Source organism: Thunnus albacares, chromosome 20, assembly GCF_914725855.1.
Source record: "Thunnus albacares chromosome 20, fThuAlb1.1, whole genome shotgun sequence".
Classification (NCBI taxonomy): Eukaryota; Metazoa; Chordata; class Actinopteri; order Scombriformes; family Scombridae; genus Thunnus; species Thunnus albacares.
The window spans coordinates 5,332,103-5,359,171 of NC_058125.1; the positions used below are offsets into that span (position 1 = coordinate 5,332,103).

Here is a 27,069-nt window from a genome sequence, read left to right on the forward strand (position 1 = left end):
CAGGTTGCGTGGTTTTCAGTGGGTTGCAATCTGCAAACTCACCGCTAGATGCCACTAAATCCTACACAGTGGACTTTGAAAAACGATACATGTAGGTGCTTATGTGTCATTATGTTCAATAGTGAGTTTAATATGATGTATGGTAAATGCGTAGGTTGACGAAGCACTTTATAGGCTATTTTCTTCACTGTATTTCTCTTTATTGCATTTTTATATCATATATAGCCTAGAAACTAGCTGTAAATAGTGTTAGCCTACAGTTTAAAGCATAGCATTTTATTACCGTGTAAAACGTGTTGAAGGGTTATTATCATGATACTTATTCTCACACGCAACACTCTCTAAGTAAAAACACTTTCCTTATCAACCTTTATTACATGTTATCATTTATACAGAATTGCAGCTACAGAATTAAGTTTCTATCGTTTTTATGGGGATAACTTCTCTCATATAATGTAGCCCAACTCTCCATGAATCCACAAAAAAAACTTCACTTTTTGCAGTGAAATGTCGCCGTTGTCCCCCACATAACTGCAGCAGAAGGAAAATAAAGGGAGACGCCATTATAAGCACTGAATGAACTCACTGATCCAAAAAGCGCAGTTTTTGTCATGTAAATTGGCGAGGAGCCTGGCACAGACCGGACTCAGACTGAAGTGCGCTGAAAAGTGGAGACATGTGTGCATGTGGGCATTCCTCCTACTGCCCAAAACTTTATGCAATTCAACTTTTTTGTGACTGTTTTGATTTCCCAACAGTCAGCTTGGAGTGAGCAGCTCTGTGCTTTCCTGCTGATGAGTCCAGTTCACCACCACAACATCTCGTTCATAGTAAGTAACGTTTTAAGTCATAATTTGTATGTTTGCAAAGGACAGATTTTTTTTTTAATTGAATTAGACACATGTAAAATATGCTACAGCTGTGTTAGTGTATGTGTTTTGGTTTTCATCACTGTTCATACATAAAATAAAGTTTTTCAAGAGTGTAGACAATAATAGATTTGTTGAACAAGAAATTATATATAAATAACTTTCAAATGGGGTTACTTGGGGCAGTAAGAGGTGCATTTTTTTTTAGAGATTATGAAGTACAGGATATGTTTTTTTCTCTTTTCCACATTTACAGTCGACAAATATGCTATTAGTTCAGCTTGGGGTCTGGGCTCAAGTTCAGCATGTAAAGTGCTTTATTTCTTGCTCTCAGGGAACCCTGTACAAATTAGAAAAATGATACAGTAGGTGGGCCACACCCTTCCATCTCCTTCTACATGTGAAAGGGCTATTTAGACTGACATCACTGCCAAGAAAGCCAGGGGGGGAGGAAAAGTTGTTTCTGTAGAATTTTCATCCCACTCAAGAGAAGTCAGTCATTGTATCAAAGCAGATCTGGTTGCTAGGAGCGCGACTGTGTATGTCCTGGTTCAGATTGCACAGTGTGGTATGTACAGTGCAGTAGAGAAAGAGAAAAAAAAAAGGCTGCTTTCATCTCTGAGTCATGTTAACCCCTTGTTTCCTAGATTTGAGTCACAGGTCCGGCATGGGTACTGATCTGGGTCTGTATGATTCCATTTAAAGGGTGTATGGACAATAACCTTCAACACCCGTTGTATGGTCTGGTGAGGCCACATGGACATAACACAACCTGCACTGACACTCTGCCTTTCTGGAACTCCTGCTACTTCCTTCTAAATATTATTGTACTTCTTATCAAATTATGTTGAAACACGCGGCAACTTTCTGGCAAGATTGCAACATAAAGAAATATATTAAACAATAATAAAAATATTAGATTAAGGTATCACAGTTACAATACAAGAGATTAGAGAAGGTGATTACTTAGAAGAAACAATGTGAAACAAAATAAATCAGTCTGATTCATGTGAATCCTGACCTAAACCAATATCTAGATATTAGCTTTGAAGCCAGTAGATCAATCAAAAGGCCAGTTAATACAGAGTTAAAATTAGATTTTGGTGCAGTTTTTCAGCACATTTCAGATTTTTCAGAGCATTTTGTGACCCCTACAAGTTAACATACTCAATGCATTCCACCTGTTTATTGATAGGTCTGATAACACTCCTGGCTGATTAAGAAATGTACATCTGTATGTATCCGAGAAGAAATTTCACAATAGCGATTATCAATGCCAGAGAGAAACCACAAATGATTCACTATCACTGCATTCTCCAGATAACTAAACTCTGTCGAAGCACATGTGATAAAGAGGAAAGAATGCTGGTTCAGGGTTTATATTGTGTAATTTCTTTTCCTGAGTATTTTTCTATCAACAGCAGCAAGCAGCATGGATGCACACGATAATTAAATGAATGAGTTAATGAATGAATGAATTAAATTACTGTCACTGGAATTTGAGTTGGTGGGAAATAAGAAGTGCTATGTAAAAGATTTGAGGCTGAAATTTTAGGAAATATTTCTTTGTATCATTTCAGTGCAGTTTGAACAGAATTACTCATTAAAATCTGACTCACTGACTGAGAAACCTGGCTGTCATCACCTTACAAAGGATAGGTTTGGGTTATGTTATCCTGACAAGCAACACCTTGTCTGTAGAATAATAACCTGACCTGAAATGAACTGTATCTGAGAAGCAAAGCCGGATGCAGCACTGATTACATGATGGTGCCTCTTAAAGCTGCTTGAATCGATATTTTTATACTATCAATGGATCAAATGAGTATGTCTAATGTGAAAGTGGTCGCTTTTAGTGATTAACCCACAGAGAATTATCACCCAACTCTGCAGTTCCCCTCAGCTGTATGGAACGTTTTAGCGTCTTTCAGCTCATTGTTTTGGTATCACGGTCTCCAACTTTACTGTTTTGGTTCAGTCTCACTGCTCTCGTTAGTGTTGTTTTTAGCAGCGACGGGCTGCGGTTTGCAGTGAAAAGGCACTTAAAACCCACCATATGCTGCCTGCCCAGCATACAAAGTGACTGACCTTAACAGTGGAGATCACAGTTCACATCCCGTCTCCTACAAACAGTCGTATTGGTGTCTTTTAACCGTGGCAGGGATCTTAAACTAACCTTAACCAAGTAGTTTTAGTCACCTACACTTAATCAGACTTTAATCAGAGAGGCAGCAGGTCAGCAAAATGGTAAATATGGTTTATTTTGGAAGGCACTGATAAATGACCTGTTTGGTAGTTGAGGTTGGATGACTTGTTGAACTCTTTCCATTGTTGAGAGAATATTTAAACCAGTGGATTTATAGTTGTGGGATGGTCTCCACAATCCTGTCTGCGTCCCCTGTGCTAAAGTCTATGTAGAGCTTTGTAAGCACCTTTGTAAGTGGCCTTATAAACACAATTAAACACAATGAACACGAGGATTGAGTGTCAGGGTGACTGTGCTCAGGAATGCAGATTCCCATACTGTTATATACCTCTTATACAATGTGAAGAAAGTGGCTCTGTGTCCGGAAAAGGAAAAAAAAAGATGTGTAGCAATCATAATATTCATATCAAATATTTGACAAGTAGAAAATGTACCCGTCAGTATGAGCACACATTTGTGTAAACACAAGAGTCACAAAGCGTTTCCCATAGCCTGCAGGCAGTGTTCTGCTGTGTGCCACTCCCAAGAGCTTGGGAGGAGGCCATGGAAGGAGGGGCCTGGCTCCTCAGTCTCAAGCCCACACAGGTGAACTTCTGTTGGAGTGAAATGCAGCAGGGAGGGGATCCTGACACACAGAGGTGTGGAGCTTTTAACTTTTCACAAGGTGGGGAAGAGAGACGCACAGGAAGGGAGTTAACCATCTCCGTCACAGCTACTCACCTGGATAGGGAAGGGATAGTGTGTGGGTGTGTGTGTGTGTGTGCGCGTGCGTGCGTGTGTTTATATGTGTGTGTGTGAGAGAGTGCAGAAGCTAAAGGAGGGATCAAGTCACAGCACACACAGTCACACTCAGTCAGTTGCTCTGAGTCTCACTCTTAAATCTCTCTGCAACACACAGTAAAAGACAGACACACACACACTCGACTCAGCTGAGTTTAGGGGCAAAGAAGTCAATATTTGACCAGACTGGACTGTAAAGGAAGGAAGAAACAAAAGACAGAAGAGAAAAACTAGGTCCGTACTTTTTTGGGGGGAACTTTGAACTTTTGCACGTGAGGACTTGAGGATTTTGTTTTTTACAACACAGGTGGATACAAACTTTTTCCCAACCCGTGGGTGACAGAAAGCAAAAAGGATTTAGTGTTTTTCTTATTTATTGTTGGACTTTTGGACCTGGACTGGGCGAGAACGCAGTAAGAGGTTTGTTTGATTAGTAATCTCTTTGTATCCAATCATACATTTCCCAATGTCTCCATTGTTTTTAGTGCCCTTCACCTTAAACTTGTTCTTCTCAGCCTCATAGAATTTGCTGGGTATACTCCTGGTTTGTATTTGTTTGACTTATGAACAAGGTGAATGGCTGTATAGTGTGCGTTATGTAACTTTATATCTCACCATGTGGTTTAGAATTGCATGCAAGAGTAAAGATTGAACTCTGGAAGGATTTGGATTTAACTTAGTGGTTATTTTCTCTTGAATTTTTTTTTTTTGGCAATTTCAGCTGCCTTCTCTGCATGATTGCCCACATCAAAGCACATACTACAATACAACACAGGTGAAAGCACAGTTTGCTCTCGTCTACTGATTTAGACATTATTAAACCCACAGACCTGCTGTACTAGCTTCATTTGTGTTATTCAGTTTTTTTTTTGCAGTGATAACTTCAAAGGCTGGGGTTTTCCAGGTGTGTTTAATTGTGATTTAGCTTGCTGTCAACGGCAGGCCCCTTAGCATGACCCCTCAAACCTGTTACTAAAGACCCCCACCCCTATCTGATGATGTCATGCCGGGGTCAGACCCACGCCCAGCAGTGGTATGTTCACCTGGCAGGCATGTTTTTTGTCTGTAGAGAAACAACTACAGCTTTGAACGTCTCCTCTTTTTTGTGCCACAGAGTCATTCAGGCCAATGAAAAAGCAGCATGAATGACTCAGTTTTATTTTCTGTCTCTTTGAGGGTGTAATTTGCATCTCTCAAGTTTATTGTCAGTGTCATAAACGCCTGCGTGCCTTTGATTTTGTCTGAGAAGGAGCAAAATACAAAGTGCTTTTTCAGCTCATATTCCGTGACTGATGGTCAAGTTTGGAGGATAAGAGCTGGTCTGTTCGTTTTTTTTTCCCTGACCCATCTTGGTCAGTGATTTATGTGACACCTTATGGCATGAACTCACACACACACACACACACACACACACACATGCGCACGCACCTGTAGTCAGCTCAACTTCACAGTGAGGTGCCATGGTGCCTTTCCCATGTGTTTTTGGGCTGTGTTTTTAACTTAGACAGGTCATTCTCACGCCTCAAGGAGAAATTCCTTCTTGAAGTTGTAAATCTTCTGAGCATAAATCATCATTTTTTGTGCCCTGTGGCACATATTCAATTGCCTGCCCACTGAGACAATTACTGAGACATTTCATGCCACATAAGTGCCCTTTGTTCACTCTCCTTCTCCTGCGTCTAGCGGAGATCACTGTAGCGGCTTCCTGTCTATCAGATTGTTTTCCATCCAAGATTCCAGCATAAAATTATAAAGTGTTTTTATTGTGAAGACTCTACACTGCATGACTGCCTGGAATATTTCTATTTCCTTCCCTGTATTGGTCCCTTCCTGTACTGACTCTTTTGTCACTTTTTACCATGCCTCTACTGGCTCTTTATTGTACGCCTCTGCCTGGTATTAGCTGTATGAGAATGACAGTACACCAATTTAAAACTGTATGTAGGTCACTACTTAGTCACCAATAGTCTAAGTCTAAAGTCTAAAGAGCACATTTATATTATCATCTGGGAGTAGGAATAGTTTTTTGCAAAGAAAAAAAAACTTTTAAAGGAAATCAGACACAGAAATTACCAAAAAAATATTTTCTCACTACCATCTAGAGATATTTAGCCATGCAGTGGTTAGTCAAAAACAACAAGTTTCAAGGTATCTGTCTTCTGTTTTTCACTCAAGGTGCCCAAAACATTGGTAAATGACATTAAAAAACTTCCATGCTAGCATCTATTTACAGAATCAGAGTCCCTGTTAGTCTGCATAATCGACAGACGTCACTGTCAGCAGTTTTCAAAGGCATTATTTGTCTGTAGAAAGTAGTTCCAATCGAAATTATTGACAGCGTTTTCGTTGGATAACAAAGTTTAGTAGCTCACTGTTCATACCTGAGTCCACGTATAAAAATAATACATATCTTTTGAGATTCAATTATTTAGTTAGTCTACTCATAGTGGGATTTTCTGAAAGTGTAAAACTAATTTCTGTTTTGAACAACTCTCAGTTAGCAGCTCTTTTTACAAACCAAGGTGAGGGAAACGGGAATGTCTGGGCCTGTTCGCTTTCTCTGAGCCTTGACTGAGGGAAAGTACAGGTGGTTCAAGTTACACCCTAGTCTGTGAAGACCGAGGGAAAACAGTCTTTCTCTCTGAGTTTTTTTTCCTCTCTCTTTTCTCTCTTTAACAGTGGATTTGAACTTAATTGTTCACATACATATACTGTATTTGTTTGTGTTTTTCTGTTGCAGGAAGGAGATGGGGAGATGGACGTTACATCTCTCAGTGGGGCTTGGGCTTCTAGCCGTCCTGCTGACTTGCTGTTATGCTGAAGGTACAGAAGACCAGAATCACAACAATTTTTTTGTCACTACAAGTAATTTACTGCAGTTTTTATTTTGTGTGCGTGCAGATGTCTACATAAAGGCTATCAATTTGTTGCCACAGCTTTTTAGGCCTCTTTTTAATGTTACTGTGATCAGAGGTATAGTGGATGATGAATTTAATTTGTGCTAAACAATTAGTCACTTCATTGGTTTTGTCGTCATTTATCAACATTCTCTAGTTAGCTTCTCAAATCTGAGTATTTGCTGAATTTTACTGTTTTATATCACTATAAATGGAATATTTTGTGGTTTTGGATTGTTGGTCAGTCAAAACAAGCACTTTAAAGTTGTCACCTTGAACTGACTTCTTTACTGTTTGGTAGCTGCTGCCTTTAGATAAACTGGAGAAAGAGCATTGGTTTCATTTGGAACACTCAGGAATAAATGAGATGTTGTACTAAAGTCTGTTTACTGTTATCACAAGTATTCTTGCTTTGTTTCATGGGCTTGATCCTCACTTTTCCTTCCTCTCTGTGACTCTTCCTGATGCTCTCCCCTCCTGATCTCTCTCCACCCCCCAACAGAGAACTACTGCTTCGCTTCCAGGTCTAAGACCTGCTCAGAATGCCTGCAGGCTGGGAAAGGCTGTGCTTACTGCCCTGATGAGGTGAGAGCTGAAAACAGCAGGAATTTAAAAGGACAATTTTCAAAACAGTCAGTCCTAAGACGAATCATTAGGACAGTTCTCCCCGCGGCAGCATTCCTCAGGGGGATATGCTGCCCTTTTTAGCATACCATGTACTTAATTAGTATTTTGAGCTGTGCATTGTGTAACTACTTTGCCCTTGTGTAATGTGCTACCATGTAGAGCAGGAGTCATTTACTGAGAGCACGTTCAGTCCAGGACATTGATTTTATTCCAAAAACTCATAATGATTTGCTTTATAAAATGTTTTACCATCTATTCTAAAATTGTCAAATATAATGAAGCAGTTAGGAAGAGAAATTCCAATTCATAATTTGAAAAAAATACCTCATGGTCCACTTACTAGCTTTTTCAGGGGCTTTCAACTACATGTCATGGTCTTCATCAGAGGATGTCATGGAGATGATTCAATATGAAAAATGGGTGAAAGCTCTGGATAAAGCTGATAAGTCGACCTTGAGTTGAGATTTTTTGTTTTTTTGTCAAACTACTATTTCCAAGGCCAAGAATTAATCTTCACACTCACTTTATAATGAACATAAAACTAAAATGACTGTTATGTGAAGACTCTGTAATTTGATGTCAACGAAGCAAAACTCACTAATCAAACGTCCTCTTTTCTCAGACCTTTAATGGCCCTCGCTGTGACCTGCATAAGAATATACTCGCCCATGGCTGCAGTGCTGCGGCTATTACTGCTGAAAGTAGTATGATGATGGAAAGAGTAAGTCTTCATCACTCTCATTTCTCTTCCAATCATGCCACCGTTCTTTAAAGTTATGTTATTTTTTCAAGTTAGAAATTGTAATTTTCCCTCCCGCTTCCTCTCCATTGCCACTTTGCAGCAGAAACAGATTGATGTCTCACTCCAGCAGTCTCAAGTGTCTCCGCAGCAGATGAGCATGACTTTTCTGCCTGGAGAGGAAAAGGAGGTGGATGTGGAGGTGTTTGCTCCGACCAAAGGCCCTCTGGACCTTTACATTCTTATGGACTTCTCTAACTCCATGGAAGATGATTTAGACAACTTGAAGAGGATGGGGAAGGAGCTGGGTGAGCCGCTTTGCACAGGCAGTGTGTTGTGATGAATGTTGATTAAGTTGTCACTGTAATACTGATAGTGAATGTATTTCCTGTAGCTTCATTGGTGGGGACGCTGTCAAATAACTACACCATTGGCTTTGGAAAGTTTGTGGACAAAGTGATCGAGCCCCAGACTGACATGAGACCCTCCAAGTAAGAGAGAGAGTGTGATATTAACATCTTGAAGGATGTGTAGCACATACATACATACTGTAGTGCAAAATAACATTTTGCACAATAACATTAACATTGCAAAATAACATTAACATTGTCCGTCCTTCTTTTTTTTCCCTCAGACTTGCTCAACCGTGGCCCAACAGCGACCCTCCATTCTCTTTCAAAAATGTCATCAAGCTGACCAGCGACGTGGATGACTTCACTCGTCGGCTCCAGAGTGAGAAAATATCTGGCAACTTGGACGCTCCTGAAGGAGGGTTTGATGCCATACTGCAGGCTGGAGTCTGTGGGGTTAGTAAGAATACTGAATACAATTTAGAAGACAAACCAATTTTCGCTATTACAAATGAAATGTTAAGTTTGTAAGAAATAAAATGCACCTTTGCTTAATTCAACACACTCAGGGGTTTTGCTGCTACAGCCTTACTTGGTCTGGTATGACCAGTAGCTTGTGATGGCTGATATTGGCAGATGTTAGATTTAGGTAGATAGTGTTGTGTAAATGACATTACTGAGTCAGTTAACCAACTTTATGACTCTTCTCTATTTGTGCCACTGTTACACACAGTTTGTAGCACGTCACTCACTTCAGTTGTCTCCACACACAAGGAAAAGAACAAGCTAACACTGTACCTCACCAGGCCTCCTTGCTCTATATATTATATATATTAGACTTCTATTCACCAGGTGGCCAGAAACATGAATCCAAATGAATGATAATGGTGCTCAGAATCTGTTAGATGTGAAAATAGGCAGCTATTTGCTAACACATTCACCATATCAACTTAAAAGGTGATAATATTTCAACTTCGTGTTGACAGTTTGTTTCCGCTGCTCCCAAGTGGCCAAAATATTCTGCTGCAGGTTTTTAAAGCAACTGACCTAAGACAATGCCAACATCCCGTGACTTGTCACTTTGGCCACAACAGCTTCTATTCAGCACAAGTTTCATCTTTTAATTCCTTTTACTTGATTATTCTCCACTAACCATTGTATCTTCTGCTCCCATTTTATTCGTATTCTTATCCTAGGATAAGATTGGATGGCGCGACCTCAGCACACATCTTCTGGTTTTCTCCACCGAGTCTGCCTTCCACTACGAGGCTGACGGCGCCAACGTACTGTCAGGCATCCTGCGGCGGAACGATGAGCAGTGCCACCTGGACGCAACGGGGAGCTACACAGAGGATATCACACAGGATTACCCCTCAGTGCCCACACTGGTCCGTGTGCTTGGCAAACACAACATCATTCCCATATTTGCTGTCACCAACCACTCCTACACATACTACGAGGTTGGTGGGCTTAAATTATTCAGCCTTCATTGAAGTTATGCTCCTAAAACATGGTGTCAAGTTTAAGGTTAGTGTTTAGGTCATGGATCTACATTATTTGTATTGTGTGCACTTCTTTGTCTAGAAACTCCATAAGTATTTCCCCATTGCTGAGGTTGGTCTGCTGCAAGAGGACTCATCCAATATCCTGCAAATCATGGAGAGTGCCTTCAAGGTAAAGGTCACCTCTTTTGATAATTGCCAGGAGGAAGAGTTAGTTTTTAACAGTTGCCAGCACCAGCATCAAACTAATGTTGCTGATACTCTCATATGTCCTTTCAGAATATCCGTTCTAAGATGAGCATCCATGCACAGGACAAACCCAAGGCTTTTCAGACTCAGTTCTTGTCCACCAGTGGACAGGTTAAAGAATATGGAGCCTTTAATTTCACACCTGGAGAAATAGTAAGTGGCAAAACAAGATGATTATACTGACCATACATACTAACATTCAGTCATGGACTCTTGGTTTTAAGAAGCTTCTCATATAGCTTGATATTTTGGGATTTAAAGCATTAGAATTTAAAATACTCAAGAGAATAGATACAAAAGTAAATAAGTTGGAGGAGAATCCAACATCTAACATCACAGCACAGTTTCCATTCTCCCTCCTGATCTTCATAATCACCCACATGTTTAACATGACAGCCAATCTTTAATGTCACATGGAATTCATCATTAAGAATTTCCTCTTATGGCATTATGACTCATTTTTCAGGCACACTTTACTCATTTATGTGGAGAGGCAAACAACAATAAAAAAAAAAAAGTGATCAAAACAGGGCAGGAGCAATATATATTGATGTTATGCATTATTGGCACACAATCAGATGCATTGTGTCTTTCCTGTTGTGGAGATATGAAGTATCAAACAGCACTCTTACAGCAAAATTCTGTCCAAATAATTGAAATTTGTTGTTTCTGACTAACCCTATTAGTGACTCACCAAATAGCTCAGTGCAAACATACACACACACACACACACACATACATATGCACTAACAATCTGCATGTTTGCGTGTTCTCCAGGGCAAGTTCAGGATGCGGCTCAAAGCCCAGCGTATGATCGGTGACGATCCTGTCTGTCAGAGGAATCTTGATGAAAAAGAGGGGATAATGAAAGTCAAACCTACAACCTTTAACGCCGCCGTAAATATTAATGCCTCGATTTTGTGTCCAACCTGCAACTGTGAAAAGGTAGACACACACATACAGGCAGATAAACTCTCAGAGGCTCACAAATGGTTGAAATGAAGTGACTCACTCCTTCATTCTAATGTCCCTTATGTCTGTGCTCCAGACCTCCATCCCTCAAGCACCTAGATGCCACGGCAACGGAGCCCTGGTGTGCGGGAAGTGTCAGTGCTATGATGGCTGGTGAGACTTTAATTAGTACTTCATTTAAAAAAAAAACTAAGAATAAAAACACCACATTTTTACCAGGGTTAAGTAGTGACTGTCAAGTGACTCCCAAGTGATGGACCATTCAGGCCTCCAGGCTCAACAAAGTCTTTGTTTTTCTCTTTGTTTTGTCACGTGTCGCCTTCAGGCAGGGTACATTCTGTAACTGCTCAGCTACTTCTACAGCTCTGGACACCAGCCATTGTAAGGGTCAAGGCATGACGGAGGCTTGTTCAGGCCGCGGAGACTGCATGGCGTGTGGAACCTGTGTGTGCTACAACCCAGATCAATTTGAAGGACCCTACTGTCAGTACAGCAAGACTCAGTGTCAGAGATTCGGAGGCCTCCTCTGCAATGGTACGACCATCTGTGGTAGCTGCACTGTTGTGCATATGTTTGTATTCCCCAACCAACTGTATGAATATTGCAAATAAGAGACATCCTATATACAGTACATGCTGTACTTTCACAAGAACAAAAAACAAACAAAACTTAAAATATATGAATACTATTATGCTATTCTTTTACATATTATGTATGTCATATTATTTTAATTATGTACTATTTGTATACACACATACGTAATAGATTATGATGAATCTGGTTACCATGCTTTCACCCAAAAATCCCTAGATTTTTAAAGCTGTACTAATCAATATTTTTATATTAACAATAGATTAAATACCTATGTGTACGTGAATGGAGATGTTCGTCGTGACAAACCCACAGAGAATTAGGTTCCATCTCTGCAGTTCCCATCTATGGAGCATTTTAGCATCTTTCAGCTCATTGTTTTGGCTTTACAGCTCATAACGCTGCTTTTTTATTTTTGGTTCAGTCTCACCATGCTCATTAACCATATTTCCAGCCTTGTTTTCTGGAATAAATCTCTGATAAACTGAATGTATGATGCCCATTACCAAACAGCAGACAGACAAAGTTTGTGGCTAGCTAGTGAATATAGTGGAGCATTTAGCAGCTAATGATTCAGATGCCTGCTAAATGCATGGCAGTTCGTTGAAACCAAAACAGATTTAAAAGAAGTGAACTTTGGACGTACACTCATGACAGACAAAAACACGACTCCAAATGAGTAGAAATGTTGTTCTGTGTCTGCTGTTGTGTAAATAGGCAAACGTTTGCACATTAGCATTAACTTTGTATAGCGATAACACTATATGTCAATGTTGTTACAGCTTGTTTCCTGGCCTTCAAGTGTCCAAAAACATAATTTTTTTGCTTTGAAAAGCAGAAATTGGTTTAAATTAATTTTCACCATCATTTTATGTTCCTGCTAATCAACAGGTTGTTGACTTTCCTGATGCTAGAGGACATAGTTTAGCTAAAGTGTGAGTGACAAGAACGACTAGTTGCAAGTTGTCTTATTTTTAATTTCTTAATCCTATTAGGAATTTCTGCTTTAACAACCACAACACTCCCATCTCCCCACATGCAGTGATAAAACAATTCAATTTTATTCTTTCTTCTCTTATCAGACCGTGGCTCTTGTGTTATGGGCCAGTGTTCATGTGCTGAGGGCTGGACGGGCAAAGCCTGTGAGTGTCCCAAGAGCAACCAAACCTGTCTGGACAGCAAGGGGGTGAGTAGAGCCAACTCTTTTTTTTTGGTGATCAAGTCATTGTGTCACCTTACATGTCAGTGTATCTCAAATCAGTGACTAACTGTGTTTATCTGTACCAGGGTGTCTGCAACGGGCGAGGTAGATGTGTATGTGGCCGCTGTGAGTGTCCGACCTCTGTAATTGAGATGACTTCAGCCTGTGAGCCAAATTTCCAGGTGTGTGTGGATGCCATGTATAAATAAATATGTGTCTTTATGCATCAATCTATGTCAGGGAGGGTGTGTATTGATATAAATTCTCAGCTCCAACACAATTTCTAGTCATTCATTTGCTTCAGCTACACTCAATGACTCATTAAATTTGATAATGTTTATACTTTATGTATATGTTTGTATCCTTTTAGCCTTAGCGTTTCTGTACAGTCCTGTCTGACTGTCTTTTAATGTGTGTGTGTCCTTTCCAGGCCCAGTTGGGCGTTTGTGAGGCTACAAGGAGCTGTGCTCAGTGTTGGGCTTGGAAGACAGGAGAGAAGAAGGACAAAAAGGAGTGTGACAAGTGTCCCTTCAACTTCGTCATGGTGGATGAACTTAAAGAACGTAGGCACACATGATTAATAATTAATGAATTGATAATGAATTATCCAGAAACACTCTGCATATTAACCTCACATTCTTTTAGATCATAATGATGATGATGACACTGTAGAATTAATGCCTAAAAACAACTGATAATATTCATCTGTGTGTGTATGCATGTGTTTTCAGGGGAAAAGGTGCTTGATTCATGCAGTTTCCGTGATGAGGAAGACGACTGCACGTATTACTACACTGTCGAAAACTCGAAGGATCTGAATGTTAAAGACTTGGAAATTCAGGTCCTTGAGAAAAAAGGTGAGCTACAGGTTATTCTTCATATGCTGTGTGCTGTTAAGACAGCAAGTGAAGTATCATTTGTTGAAGCACTTTCCTGTTGTAATTTGCTGTCAAAGATGTGACCTTGCTACTGTATGTGATATACTGCCTTGATAAGATGTATAGTATTTATAATTTATTTATTATAATATAGGAAGTGCTTTACAGTAAGACAAAAAAGCTTAAAACATATTTTGAACATATCTCTTCAGTACATCAATGATAACCAGCCAGGTGCAGGTCCATGAATAGATTCAAAAATACCATCTTAAAGTATCATATCAATTCACTCACCAGCGTGTTCTTCCAGAAATAGTGTCCCGGTTACTGCGTATAATCCACAGAACACACAGTGAACAGTTTTCACTGGGACTATTTCTACGGTAGAAAGTAGTTCCAGTGAAAACTGAATGATCCACAGTAACTGAGAGCAGCTTGAACACTGAGATGTAATTGAAAGCTCAAGAAAAAAGTGAGCCCTGAGACCAAGCTGCTCTAATCGACATTTTTATTTTAACATTGGATCAAATACCTACATGTACTGCGAAAAGTGTCACTCATAGTGACAAACCCACTGAGAACTATCAATTAAACTATCATCAAACTATCAGCAATATCAACTCAATGAGGTGATAAGACAAACTAGAAGCCCGAACAGTGACTTTAGAATGGGAGTGATGTGAGCTCTTTTCTGTGTTCCAGTTAAATCTCTGCTCTGTATCAGTGTTGTAACTTTTTCTACTTCTTTTTGACTCTTCAGACTGCCCCCCTGCTAGCCTCCTGTGGTTGCTCCCTCTCCTCTTGTTCCTCTTGTTACTGCTGGCACTTCTGCTGCTCTGCTGCTGGAAATACTGTGCCTGCTGCAAAACCTGCTGGCAGGTATGAAATACACATACCTTTATACACAAAAACAATATTTTTAAGTTACAGTCGAAGTAATGCATCCTTTCTTGTCTTGCCACAGAGCTGTCTTGCCCTGCTGCCTTGCTGTAGAAAAGGTAAGATGTGTGTTGTATTAAAAGTGAAAGAATGGCTTTGAATCCTTTATTGTCCCACTTGGAACCATGTTGACTATGATTCAGCCGGCGTTATATTCTTTCCAGGTCGCATGGTTGGCTTCAAGGAAGATGAGTATCTGCTCCGTCAGTCTCTGCTCACCTCAGACCATCTGGACACTCCACTGGTGAGGGCTGGCCCACCCAAAGGCACTGATGTTGTTCGATGGACGGTCACGGATAATGTGCACCGAGCACCCAATCACCCCCAGGCTTTGATAAAGCCCAACCCTAAAGAGACCAGTGAGTGATAAATAGTTTTAAAAGCAAATTTCTACAAGGAACAGTAAACTGATCTTTTGGTCTAAAGAAGTTAGGGACCCAGATTTGATATTTAAATAATGAAAGCTACAACTCTAAACCTCTTTTCCCTTGTAGTCCAGTTCCCGGTCTCTCTCCGGCTTAATAGGTTGTTCTCTGAGAATCTCTCTCGCCCTGAATCCAGAGATGCCGAACAGCTCCGCAAGGAAGTATCTGATAACGTGAGTGTGTTTTTATTTGCTGGCGGGCACAAGTATGGGTGTGTGAATGATTACTGTATCACTGAATACTGTATTTTTTCTTTCATCCAGCTTAATGAGGTGTACAAGCAGATTCCTGGGGCCCAGAAAGTGCAAAAGACCTCATTTAGGTAAGAGATGTTAATTATGTCTTGTATGTGTACTGGTATGTACATTGAGTGTGTGTGGTTTCTTCATAATCTCACATTAATTTGTATTTTCACACATTCTCAAATCAAAAATGGAAATGAAATGTCTGTCCATTCTGTCATTCATCAATATCTGTTTTGGTTCTTGCAGAACGCAGAGAAACGCTGGGAAAAGGTAACATTCATATTGATGCATTACCTAGATTATCTTGCTTCTATGGGTCAGGTCACATAAGGGTAAGGTTACATGAGTTTAACTTCTCTGCCTCTCCTGTTATCTCCAGGCAGGACTACGCCATCATGGACACTGTCCTGTCTGCTCCACGCAGCAGCTACCCTGATATTGTCAAGCTGACAGAGAAAAATGTCCAGTCTGGAAACTTCCATGACCTCAAAGTGGTGCCTGGCTACTACACTGTGGCCACAGACAGAGGTGTGTGTTTGTTTGTGTGTGTGGTTGGGATCTGCACATGTTCAGTGTCTCATGGTCATCTATTCAGTTTGTAGATAAAAACAATATTCAAATGATCAGATTGTGATTATGGATAAGGGACTTATGATAAATGGAATAGTACCTTTCTAGTCTTCCTCCCACTCAAAGCGCTTTGCAATACATGTCAACATTCACCAATTCACACACACATTCATATGCTGCCATGCAAGGTATACACCTGTTCATCAGGATCTAATCTAATGCATATTCACACACACACTCTCACACACCACTGGCACAGCTATCGGGAGCAATTTGGGGTTCAATATCTTGCTCAAGGACACTTTGACATGCGGACTGGAGGCACCAGAGATCGACCCGCTCTACCTCCTGAGCCACACACATCTTTTATGAATCCCATCTGATCTGATGTCTGCTAAGCAGCTTATATCTTTAGCATTCTTGTCAAAATGTTGGCATCTTACTTGCTTCTTTTCTGCAGAGGCTGCGGGTGCCGTGGAGTTCCAGGAAGGTGTGGATTTAGTAGATGTTCACGTGCCACTCTTCGTCAAGGATGAAGACGATGACAAGAAACAGCTGCAGGTGGAGGCCATGGATGTGCCACTGGGCATCGCTGAGATTGGAAAACGTTTGGTTAACATCACCATCATCAAAGAGCATGGTGAGAAATCTCCGATTTTTCGATGTACACATGAGAATCCAAGAAAATGAGACAAGCAACTTTTCAGAGCCTCTGTGACTTATGACAATGCAAAGTGTATAGTCTTTGCTATGGATCGCACTAATGGATTCTCCCCTTTCTTCTCCCCAGCCGCCAGTGTGTTCTCATTCCTCCAGCCAGCCTACACCTACAGCAGGCAGGACGGGGTGGCCAACATCCCAATCAGCAGAGAGATCATTGAGGACGGACGCACACAGGTCAGCTACCGCACACGGGACCTCACAGCCAAGGATAAGAAGGTGAGCTGACATTTCTGTACTGATGCACTGCCCTCAATTTAACTGGTATCTTTAAACCTATTCCTATTCCTAAAGTTCTTATGGGTTTTGGAAGCACTTGGTATGTCTGTATATAGTATGGTAGCTCTCTTAGAAACTCTATACCTGACCTGTTTTGCCTTTATGTATTTTAGGACTATGTGACTGTGGAAGGAGACCTGACCTATGGTCCTGGTGAGACCCAGAAGACAGTTCCTGTTCGCCTGCTGGAGCTGGGTGAGAAAGATGGCCTCCTGGAGGACAAACAGGTCAAACAGTTTGTCATGGACCTCAGTAACCCACGGCAGGGTGGCAAGCTGGGACGCTACCCAAGAACTACTGTCACCATCACAGACCAACCAGGTGAAAGGACGCAAGAGGATGTATCATACATTGTGGCGTAATATGTTTCTCCCAGACAAATCTCTGATTGCTAAGGTTCCTCCTCTTTTTCCCCCATTACTTTTTATTTATCCAGAGCCCAGTGTGATGATGTTCAAGAAGGGCACCCAGAACTTCAACACATCTGACCCATCCTACACTATCCCTGTGGTCCGTACTCGCAACCAGGACAGTCCTGCCACAGTGAAATGGCGCACCAAGAAGGCCCAGCGCTTTGAGCTATCCGGCCCTCTGAAGTTCAGTCCTGGAGAGACAGAAAAGAACATAGTTATCGACCCGAGTGCCCACCCTGGTCCAGTCCAACCAGAGACCTTCCAGCTGGAGCTGTTTGATCCAAGTAGCAATGCCTCTATCGGAGAGAGGAAGACAACTCTTGTAAATATTATAGATGGAGGTGAGACAAAATGCAAAAACTCATATCACTCAAAAATTTGAACTAAAGATAAGATGAGATGGCATTTGTAGTTGCTGGAATACATAATTCCGATTTTATATAATAAACAAAGGGATCATTCTAAAAAAGAGGCACTGTATCTGGTGAATGTTTATGTAATCCTGTAACCTCTTTTACTTTCTTTCTCTTTCCTGCAGTTCCCACCTCTCCAGAGTTTTTCCCGATGCAGGAGAAGAGCTACACAAAGAGACTCAATTCCCCTGGCGGTTACCTTAACTCTCCAGAAAACGTGAAGGCCAAAGCAAGTGGACCCAGAAGCATTCACGTCAACTGGGACCCATTGTCCGGTAACCCCATGGGGTACAAGGTATATCAAATCAACATGTTCAGAAGCTTCAATTTGAATTAATGCTTATCATTCACAATAGGTGAATGATAAGCATATTAAGCATATTACATATTATATTTCTGAATGTTGTATGATCTGTTTTCTTGTGCTTTTTAGGTGAAGTATTGGGTCTATGGTGATCAAGAGCATGAGGCCGAGATCATGGATGTGAAGACTCCTCAAGCTGAGTTGACCAACCTTTACCCTTATTGTGACTATGAGATGCGAGTGTGCGCCTACAATGCGATGGGAGATGGCTACGATACCGACATTGTTGAATGTCAAACTCTGCCAGATGGTAATTACTGTAAATCCAGTTGACTGCTATTCATGAAAGGATCATCCAAGAAGATATATCTAGTTCAGATAAAACTGTCAAAATTATGTGCATCTTTCAGAGAAATATCATGCAATGGGGTGTGGGGGGTGCACCAGCATATTTGTGCATTAAGTGCTTCCTAAGTTCTACTTCCTAAGAAATGACTGTCTAGTTTCAAATGAGTGATTTACTAGATAAGGTTGCACCATTAAAACTCAAGAAACGTATTAGGCTAAAGTAGAAGTCACTGTGGCATCACATTCTGCAGCACAACTGTAAAAAAAATTACAGTTTTGTGGGGGATGGGGCTGTTATTTTAAACTGAACTATGCCAGTCCTTTGAAAATGTAGCTATTACTTTCTTTTATTTATATATGAATACATGGTGAAATATGTGTTTTTCAGAGTTGGTTTAATTTAGTGATGCGCGATCCCCAGTTAGCAAAGACTTGCGTTATAACTGCTTAGTTTGAACTTCCAAACAGCTAGTGCAAACAGCTCCTGTTCTGTTTTCCTCCAGTGCCTGGTGAACCCGGTCGTCTTGCCTTCAACGTCATCAACCAAACTGTCACTCAGCTCAGTTGGGCAGAGCCTGCAGAGACCAATGGCAAGATCACAGCTTATGAGGTCGTGTACACTCCCATCGATGATGAATCGAGTAAGAGACTAAGTCCCATCTAAACAAGGAAATATTGTACATGTGCTTGCATTATGTAATTTTCATCATACCTTGATACTGTCTTCTTCTCACAGAGCCAGTGGGTACAGCTAAGAAAGTAAAGATTGACAACCCGAAGAACCGAATGCTGTTGATTGAGAACCTCCAGAGTGCCCAGACATACCGCTACGAGGTCCGTGCCAAAAACAGCGTGGGCTGGGGTCCCTACAGAGATGCCACCATCAACCTGGCATCACAGCCTGCCAGACCGCTGTCCAGTAAGTCAAACTTGTCTAGAACGTTTATATTGGGTCTGTTTGTCCTGAGCATCCCTGAAAATACATTTATTTCTCTCTGTTTCCGCCTCTAGTTCCCATCATTCCAGATATCCCTATTGTGGATGCAGATGCAGGTGACGAGTATGACAACTATCTGATGTACAGCAATGAGGTGCTGAAGTCTCCCACAGGCTCCAAGACACCCAGCGTCTCTGGTGATGGTGGGTACCCAGAGCCAAAACCACAAACTACTCATAATGGCTGACAGTGTAAACTCATTGTGCTAGTGTGCTACTCTGATGCGTTTTTGGCTCTGGAAAGATGCACGTGACTGCCAGACCAGAGTGTGAGGTATCACTGTAATATGGATCCAATTATTTCAGTGTACATTCTCAGTGCTCCCAGGCATCTTGCTTTGTTCTTGTGGCCAAAGTGTATTTATGCAACATGTGCTGTGGAGTCATTATCCTGTCAGAAGGGGAGGGAAGATTTGTGCTGTAGGAAATCATCCAACTTGTGAGACTCATCCTGAAAACATCAGGTTGAGAAGGCCTCTTCTGGCTCACATTTCTGTTTTTCTGTGTGAAATGCCTGAAGAGGCTGACATTAATATTCTTCCTCTTTTTGCAAGAGTGACATTATATGACGAGCTGGAAGAGTTGTTAAGCCCAGGGATGGCATCATTCTCGTGACTCTGCCTCTTTTATCACTTCCATCTGGTGGGCATTTTTCCTGCAGGCAACGCCCTCAGCCAGGCAGCAACAAAATCTGCTTCCAATGCATTCCCAAATATCTTTAATAGAAGTGCTTCATGACCATAAACCACAAGGCCTTCCCTCATTGAATCTGCTGTCATTCCTCTGCTTTCTGCAGCCGTTTTTGTGCTCTTAGTCAGTTTTCTCTGGCAGACAATGCTGACTTTGCACCTCACTTACAAGACTATTTGGACTTCTGTGACGAAACTGATATGTATTATGTAATCCCATTCATGAGTTATAGCTTTCTTCTAAAATAATGTATAGAAAACAAACCAATGACAATTTTTGCCTACAAATCTATCCTCCGACTGCTTGCTTCTCCCCCCTATGACCCCGATTACAAGACTGGAAACATGTCAAGTTGGTGGGGTCCAACCTGGATCTCCGTAAGGTGTCGTGGAAAAAACGAGTGGAGGTCATCCCCAACAGTCGGCTCAGCACAGACACAGAGGCAAGCTCAGATGAGGCCCCCCGCCCCAGCTACACCCAAACACCCCTGCAAGGTGAAGACCACTCCATCAGACCAACAGATAGACAGACAGGCAGCTAGCATGCCAGCTATTATGCACGGCCAGTCGTATGCCCGGCAAAGCAACAACCGTCTCTTTCTACCTTCACGACTGACCCTGTCAGAAATATCATCATTTGACTAAACATTCAATTTCGGGCTTCAGTCCTTGTCCTTTTGCCCCTAGTTGGCATCTATCCCATCTATCCTCCAACCACCTGTCCAAAGAGGAATACTGGCATCAACTGCCCCACCTCCAGTTGATGATCAGGGGCAGGCTTTTCCAAGTGCCTGTCTCTGTCTGTCCTCTCTACATCCCAGTGGGAAGGTTTTGATCTGGAGGAAGCTTGTCGGTGTGTGTAAAGGCTTAGTTACTGTGTGGCTGTATGGAAATAATGGGTACTTGATTACACATTCCCACCTCTGCAGGGCAGTTTCAGTGATGACACCTTTTCTTGCATCTGTATTTGTTTTTATCCTTTGACATGTCTTTTTAGATGCGGAGCACCTTGTTGAACGGGTTTGTAACTCAAAAACATGCTTATTGGTGTTTAGAAGGCTGCAGTTTCTCCACAAGAGAGAGCTGTTCAACCTTTCTTAGACCAGTTCTTCACATGACAACTTGCACCGCTATAGAAAAGTAAATTAATAGCAGCATCATCAGCTTTTGCAGATTTAGACAGGTTGATGTCTGTACAGGCAAAGAAAGTAAACACCACTACAATTTTAATACTTGCACCAACCGGAGGAAATGAATATTACAGCGGCATTTTTAGCCACAATAGGGGCGGGGCTTTAGAAATGGCAATACTGGTCTGTCAGTCAGTTCAGCACTGACATCTCCAGACATCTCAACAACTATTGGAAGGATTGCCATGAAACAGATATCCATGGCATGCACAGAGGACAAAACATAATGACTTTGGTGATCCCCTGATTTTTCAATTAGCATAACCATAACCAGGTCAAAAATTTAACTTATCCCATAAAATATCTCAACGTCTCCTAGACTGAGACACAAAAATTATGTTCATACAATCACAGTTCTCAGATGATTAAATGGTAAACATTATACCTGCAGATATGTGTGTTAACATTGTCATTGTGAGCATATTAGCATGCTGACATTAGCATCTACTGTAGATAAAAACACCAGCGTGACTGGTGTTTTTTAGTTTCTGTTTGTGTGTTGTGTATTTTACATTTATTTATCAACTATTAGCTCAAATAAAACCAATAAAAAATATGACTGAATGCTCAACTAAAAGTACATTTCGTCTTGTGGCTGTAAAATAGCCTTTAATGATTTGTAAATTAATTTACATAGATTTTTGTTTCTATGTCCCACGAGATAAGTAATAGTCACTATTCTACCAATAAACAACATCCATCCATTCATCCATTAGCTATACTGCTTATCCTTTAAAGGTCACAGGGGCTGGAGCTGATCGCAGCTCCAATAAACAACAGATTATTTCAGTTTCACAAAATTTTGCTGTTTAAATATTCTGTACCAAATACAGAACGTGGAGCAGCTACAAAAAGAAAAACTATAGTTGTAAGACTCTTGGTCTGCAGTTGGTACAATTGACACAATTCCCACCTGTAAATGCTGCACATTTGCTAAACTGCTGTTGCTGTCCTGTAAGTGGCCTGAGTAGGACTGGAACCTCTAAGTCCAAAACTGCTGGTGCTTTCTCTGTTGATTGGCTGAGCCTGGTTTCGGGTGCTTCGCATCAACAGCACTGTGTTGTTTCAGTCAGTATCAGATTGCTTGAGTGCTAACTGCTAAATTTCCAATTTTCTGTCTGTTGACAATTGTGGTTGCCATTGTGGTATTTCACAGATTACATGATGAATGGAAAGTGGGACCAGAACTTCCTTTTCCCCGGGGGTTCAGTGACACGCAACCTGTCAACATCGTCCTCTCCTATGTCCACCTTGAGCTCAAACTACAAAGGGACAGACAGCTCCTTTACCACAGACACAACCACCACCTTCATGTCTGGAGCAGGTAAGATGGACGCTAGTAATTGCATTGGTGAAAATGTCGAAGGTATTATCTGTCTTTATCTTTTATCCTTCTTTCTTCTTGTAGGAATCACTAGACAGGATATGATTGTAGGTGGACTAAACAAAACGGATGTCATCATGAGGAAACGTTCAGAGAACAGATATTACACAGATGAAAACATCCGGGACTCTATAGTCATGGGAGATGTCTCAAGCAAGTTCCCAGACCTAGGTAGGCTTTAGACCTCAGCAGTGGTTTGAATTTTTTCAAAGTAAATGTAAAAAGAATAGGTGCTGTCTTTCTGGCCAAGGAAAGATTTTACTTTGGAGTGCAATATTTAAAGTGCCTCGGCAGGTAAACTGTGTCAGCGCATGAGGCCGATGGCTTGGACATCTGTTAGCAGGGTTGGGGCTGTTGGCTGCACAGCAAGCTTATCCATAAGGACTTTGCAGGAGCTATGCTGACTATCGCTGTTTCTCCTTATCTCCCCTTGTCTCAACATTCCACTTTTTTTTTTTTTTTTTTAATTTTTACCTCCTTTTTACCTCACTCCCCCCCTCCTTCCCACCTTCCCCCTCCTACTGTGCTACTTCCGTTGTTTTCTTTGCCATCCCTGCATCCTCCTCTTTTGCCCCCTCTTTGCTCAATGCGCCATCAGGTGGTTTCGGCTACACTGGGATGCAGAGCAGCTCTCAGAGCCAGTTCAGCTACAACCTGTCTCAGGGTTCGAGGGCCAGGACCCAGTCTTCAGATGTCAACGAAGCCCTATATAATCTGGACAGGGTCCTCCAGGGTAAGTCTGCAGCATATAAGCATGAAGGCACTGGATGTGTTGCTGGTGTGGTGTGATAAGTAATGCTCTTCTTCTCAGTCCTCTTTCTTTCTGCATCTTTGTCTCATTATCTGGTTCCCTCTCTGATCTCACCTTTTTAGATCATACCTGCTGTTTTGTGTGTTTTACTGGCAACCATTTTTCAAAGTATACATTGCCCATAGAGCATGCTCAGTGTGCATTCATCCAGCCAGCGCAGGAATGTCAAACCTGACACCAGATTAAAATCTCCAGTATACTGTGTAATACAGAGATTTACCTGGCAGTGATAGGCTTAATCAGCATTGAGTGAACTTGTTTGGCAAGGGCATGAGTATGACAGATGTTCATTTATATGTAAAAGTTCCACACTGCAGGTTTAAGTCAATTTAATTTTTGACTACAGTAATGTTATTTTCATGTTTTTCAGTGGTGTCAGGGACTGTTTACTGTAGTTGGTGTATGGTGAGACATTGGAGATTTGAGTTCAGGCTAACAAGAAAACAAGAACCTCATCCAGAAGGAATTCATTCATTTCTTAAACCTGCACTAATCAATGTTCTTATTTTTTACAATAGATCAAAGGGGTGGCTATCACCCGACTCCACTTCCTGTCAGCTCTCCGCAACTGTACTGTTTCAGTTCAGTCTCACGGCTTTCATCAAACCCCTTTCCAAATAAACCCACTGTACACTACCTGCCCAGAACCAAACAGCAGTCTTACATAGTCTACTGTTTATTAATACACACCATGTATTTATAGAGATCATATCCCACAGTTTTCTCACTCTTGTCTCTCTGTGTCTGTCATCAGATGCACGACTCTCTCCAGGTGTCCCAGACACCCCCAGCAGACTGGTGTTTTCTGCTCTGGGTCCCACTGCCCTGAAAGTCAGCTGGCAGGAGCCCCACTGTGAGAAGGACATCCAGGGTTACTGTGTCCTCTACCAGCTGATCAATGGAGGTAAATGAACCCTGTACTGATCAGTTCCTTATATTAGTTTTCATCTTTTCTGTAATACATTTTTAATAATGTGTTACATTATGATGCAAACAAAATGTACAGATTTGTTGGCATAACGAGCGCATGACAAAAATCAACCTGACATACTGAATTAAAATGAGTGTTACAAGTGTGTGTGCTGGATTTTGTTTAAGGAGGCAGTTGATCAAGCTGCGCTGTCTGCACTTGTTGTATTCAGTGACAAACAGGAAATTACAAGTTCCAATTACTTGTTTGTATAGTTTTAACATTAAAAACAACTTTTTAATGTTTTTTCATTTTTTTATTTTGACTTTATAAAGTATTTATGATACTGAATAAACTGTGTCCTCTCTTGTAGGTGAAGTGAAGCGTATCAATGTCACCAACCCAGCAGAGAACTCTGTAATCATCCAGGACCTCCTGCCCAACCACTCCTACCTATTTAAGGTGAAGGCTCAGAGCCAAGAGGGCTGGGGTCCAGAGAGAGAGGGAGTCATCACCATCGAGTCTGCTGTGGACCCCAAGAGTCCCCTCAGCCCCATGCCAGGTGCTGATTGTGTTGATTTTTGTGTCACAACTTCATGAGTTAACCAACAGAAACAATGACTACATTTTCATGCTGTCACCGGAGGCACAATATCCCTTTCTTTATTTTGTTTTCTCTCTCGTCTTCTTTCATCATAGGCTCACCGTTCACCCTGAGCACTCCCAGTGCTCCAGGTCCCCTCGTCTTCACAGCCTTGAGCCCTGATTCACTGCAGCTCAGCTGGGAGAAACCTCGCAAACCCAACGGAGACATCCTGGGCTACGTAGTCACCTGCGAACAGCTGCATGGTGGAGGTGAGACTTTCTCTGTAGTGTAACACTTTAAAAGACTAGTTTAAAAAAAGGTAGTATAGTTTTCCTAAGTCCCATTCACTTGTTGGTCCTTGTTGTGAAAATGTGTTTTTTTTTCTTACTTCTCTTTCCTGTTTCCTCCAGGTGATGTGCGATCCTTCCAGGTGAACGGCGACAGTGCTGAGACCAGTCTGACTGTCCCAAACCTGACTGAGAACGTTCCCTACAAGTTTAAAGTTCAGGCTCGAACCACTCAGGGTTTTGGTCCTGAGAGAGAGGGCATCATCACCATTGAGTCTCAGGATGGAAGTAAGAAGAATTCTACTGAACAAGTTTTTGATATGAATGCAACTAAAAACTTACAGTAGTAGCTGCTAGAGGCTGAAATGTCCATGAAACTCCACAACATGATAGGAACTGCGTTGTTCTATTCTTAAGGCCTTAGTAGTAGTAATAGTAGCAGTAGTAAAGTAGTGGGACTAAAATTGCAAACTTTGTCCTCCAGCTTTAGAGCAGAGGTTTTCAACCTGTGAGGCATGCCTCCCCAGGGGGGCGTAGGAGGGTCGGAGGGAGTGACGTGATGCGTAGATACTGCCTTAGGTGAAAGGGTCAGGTGCATTCAGATGCTCTAAAAACAGCTGATCCGCAGTGGAGCTGCAGCAGTGACACACAGCTCATGGAGGCAATTAGGGCACTTTAAGACCCTTAGTGCCCTCTTGCTGCAATTTGCGTCAAAATCCATATTCCTTTTCAGGGTCATAACCCAGTCAAATCTGATCACACAGATAATAAAATAAAATATTTTTAGATTCAGTGTGACACATTTTCTGAGGGTATCTCTGGAATCGAATGTCCATCATGAATAAATGTCCATAAATCATACAAAAAAGACCAGAACTTGCCTGAGAGTCATCAAATTTTTTTCTTCAGTATCAACGTAATCCAGTATTAGTTGTCTGGACATCCATGAGTACATTGGAAATGGAAAAGAATTAGCACTGGACAAAACATAATGGTTCATCTTCTGGGGACCATGAATATTTACAGTATTTTTCATGGAAATAAAGCCTTTAGATTCTAACATCTTGTATAAAAACCTCACAATTTGACCTGAGGATGGCGCCTTAAGGTTGAAGGGGTCACCCTTTGTAAAACCTGACAAAAAGACTCATCCTCTGGGGACCATGAATTTCAATAGCAAATGTTTTAGAAATTTGGCCAGTATTTATTTATTTTTTTGGAAAACTTAGTGAGCCCCTCAGTCAAGGGGAAATTTTGATGTGGAAGGCCAGGAGGTCAACAAAATCGAAAATACGGAATAATCCTCTATATATCACAAATGTCCATACAAAGCTCATAGCAATCTGACGAGTCATTTCTTAGATTTCATGCTATGGACCAAAGCAACTGATATGACCGTCGTAAATGGCCTAAAATTTCCATTACATGATTATGTAGTCACCATTAAACTACATTATCAAGATTTCAACATTATACAATACCCGGTTAAGCCTTCCTATCACTTTCTTATCATTTCTTACATTTTAGTACATAGCAGTATACTAACATCTGCATTTCTTTCTATCATCCCCCCCTGTAGGCGCTTTGTCTCAGTACAACAGCCAATCAATGACAAGGAGGGAAGTTTTCCAAATGCCAACAGAAGTCAACACACGAACCACCGTTTCCCACACCATGCTCAACGACCCCTTCTTCTCAG

General features: G+C 41.3%; 1 protein-coding gene across 2 annotated transcripts in view; it reads left to right on the forward strand.

Annotated features, from left to right (window-relative positions):
* The first annotated feature begins 451 nt into the window (after positions 1-451).
* Positions 452-27,069, forward strand: part of itgb4 (integrin, beta 4) — a 28,207-nt gene continuing 1,589 nt past the window's right edge. Inside the window, exons 1-41 of one of the 2 annotated variants that reach the window (XM_044337745.1) lie at positions 452-830; positions 6,596-6,678; positions 7,255-7,337; positions 8,002-8,100; positions 8,222-8,426; positions 8,513-8,609; positions 8,753-8,924; positions 9,665-9,928; positions 10,053-10,142; positions 10,250-10,372; positions 10,997-11,164; positions 11,268-11,344; positions 11,517-11,725; positions 12,865-12,968; positions 13,070-13,165; positions 13,414-13,546; positions 13,715-13,840; positions 14,622-14,740; positions 14,826-14,859; positions 14,965-15,159; positions 15,295-15,398; positions 15,489-15,547; positions 15,717-15,740; positions 15,850-15,998; positions 16,501-16,680; positions 16,831-16,979; positions 17,153-17,360; positions 17,476-17,793; positions 17,991-18,160; positions 18,299-18,479; positions 19,021-19,158; positions 19,254-19,436; positions 19,529-19,657; positions 22,549-22,716; positions 22,801-22,947; positions 23,375-23,509; positions 24,342-24,491; positions 24,871-25,059; positions 25,197-25,352; positions 25,494-25,658; positions 26,950-27,069. In XM_044337745.1, the coding sequence (XP_044193680.1) occupies positions 6,603-6,678; positions 7,255-7,337; positions 8,002-8,100; positions 8,222-8,426; positions 8,513-8,609; positions 8,753-8,924; positions 9,665-9,928; positions 10,053-10,142; positions 10,250-10,372; positions 10,997-11,164; positions 11,268-11,344; positions 11,517-11,725; positions 12,865-12,968; positions 13,070-13,165; positions 13,414-13,546; positions 13,715-13,840; positions 14,622-14,740; positions 14,826-14,859; positions 14,965-15,159; positions 15,295-15,398; positions 15,489-15,547; positions 15,717-15,740; positions 15,850-15,998; positions 16,501-16,680; positions 16,831-16,979; positions 17,153-17,360; positions 17,476-17,793; positions 17,991-18,160; positions 18,299-18,479; positions 19,021-19,158; positions 19,254-19,436; positions 19,529-19,657; positions 22,549-22,716; positions 22,801-22,947; positions 23,375-23,509; positions 24,342-24,491; positions 24,871-25,059; positions 25,197-25,352; positions 25,494-25,658; positions 26,950-27,069 (5,692 nt within the window). In that variant the 5' untranslated portion in view covers positions 452-830; positions 6,596-6,602. Of the gene's footprint in view, positions 831-3,708; positions 4,276-6,595; positions 6,679-7,254; positions 7,338-8,001; positions 8,101-8,221; positions 8,427-8,512; positions 8,610-8,752; positions 8,925-9,664; positions 9,929-10,052; positions 10,143-10,249; positions 10,373-10,996; positions 11,165-11,267; positions 11,345-11,516; positions 11,726-12,864; positions 12,969-13,069; positions 13,166-13,413; positions 13,547-13,714; positions 13,841-14,621; positions 14,741-14,825; positions 14,860-14,964; positions 15,160-15,294; positions 15,399-15,488; positions 15,548-15,716; positions 15,741-15,849; positions 15,999-16,500; positions 16,681-16,830; positions 16,980-17,152; positions 17,361-17,475; positions 17,794-17,990; positions 18,161-18,298; positions 18,480-19,020; positions 19,159-19,253; positions 19,437-19,528; positions 19,658-22,548; positions 22,717-22,800; positions 22,948-23,374; positions 23,510-24,341; positions 24,492-24,870; positions 25,060-25,196; positions 25,353-25,493; positions 25,659-26,949 lie in introns of those variants that run through there. The other variant, XM_044337746.1, reaches the window with a different exon arrangement.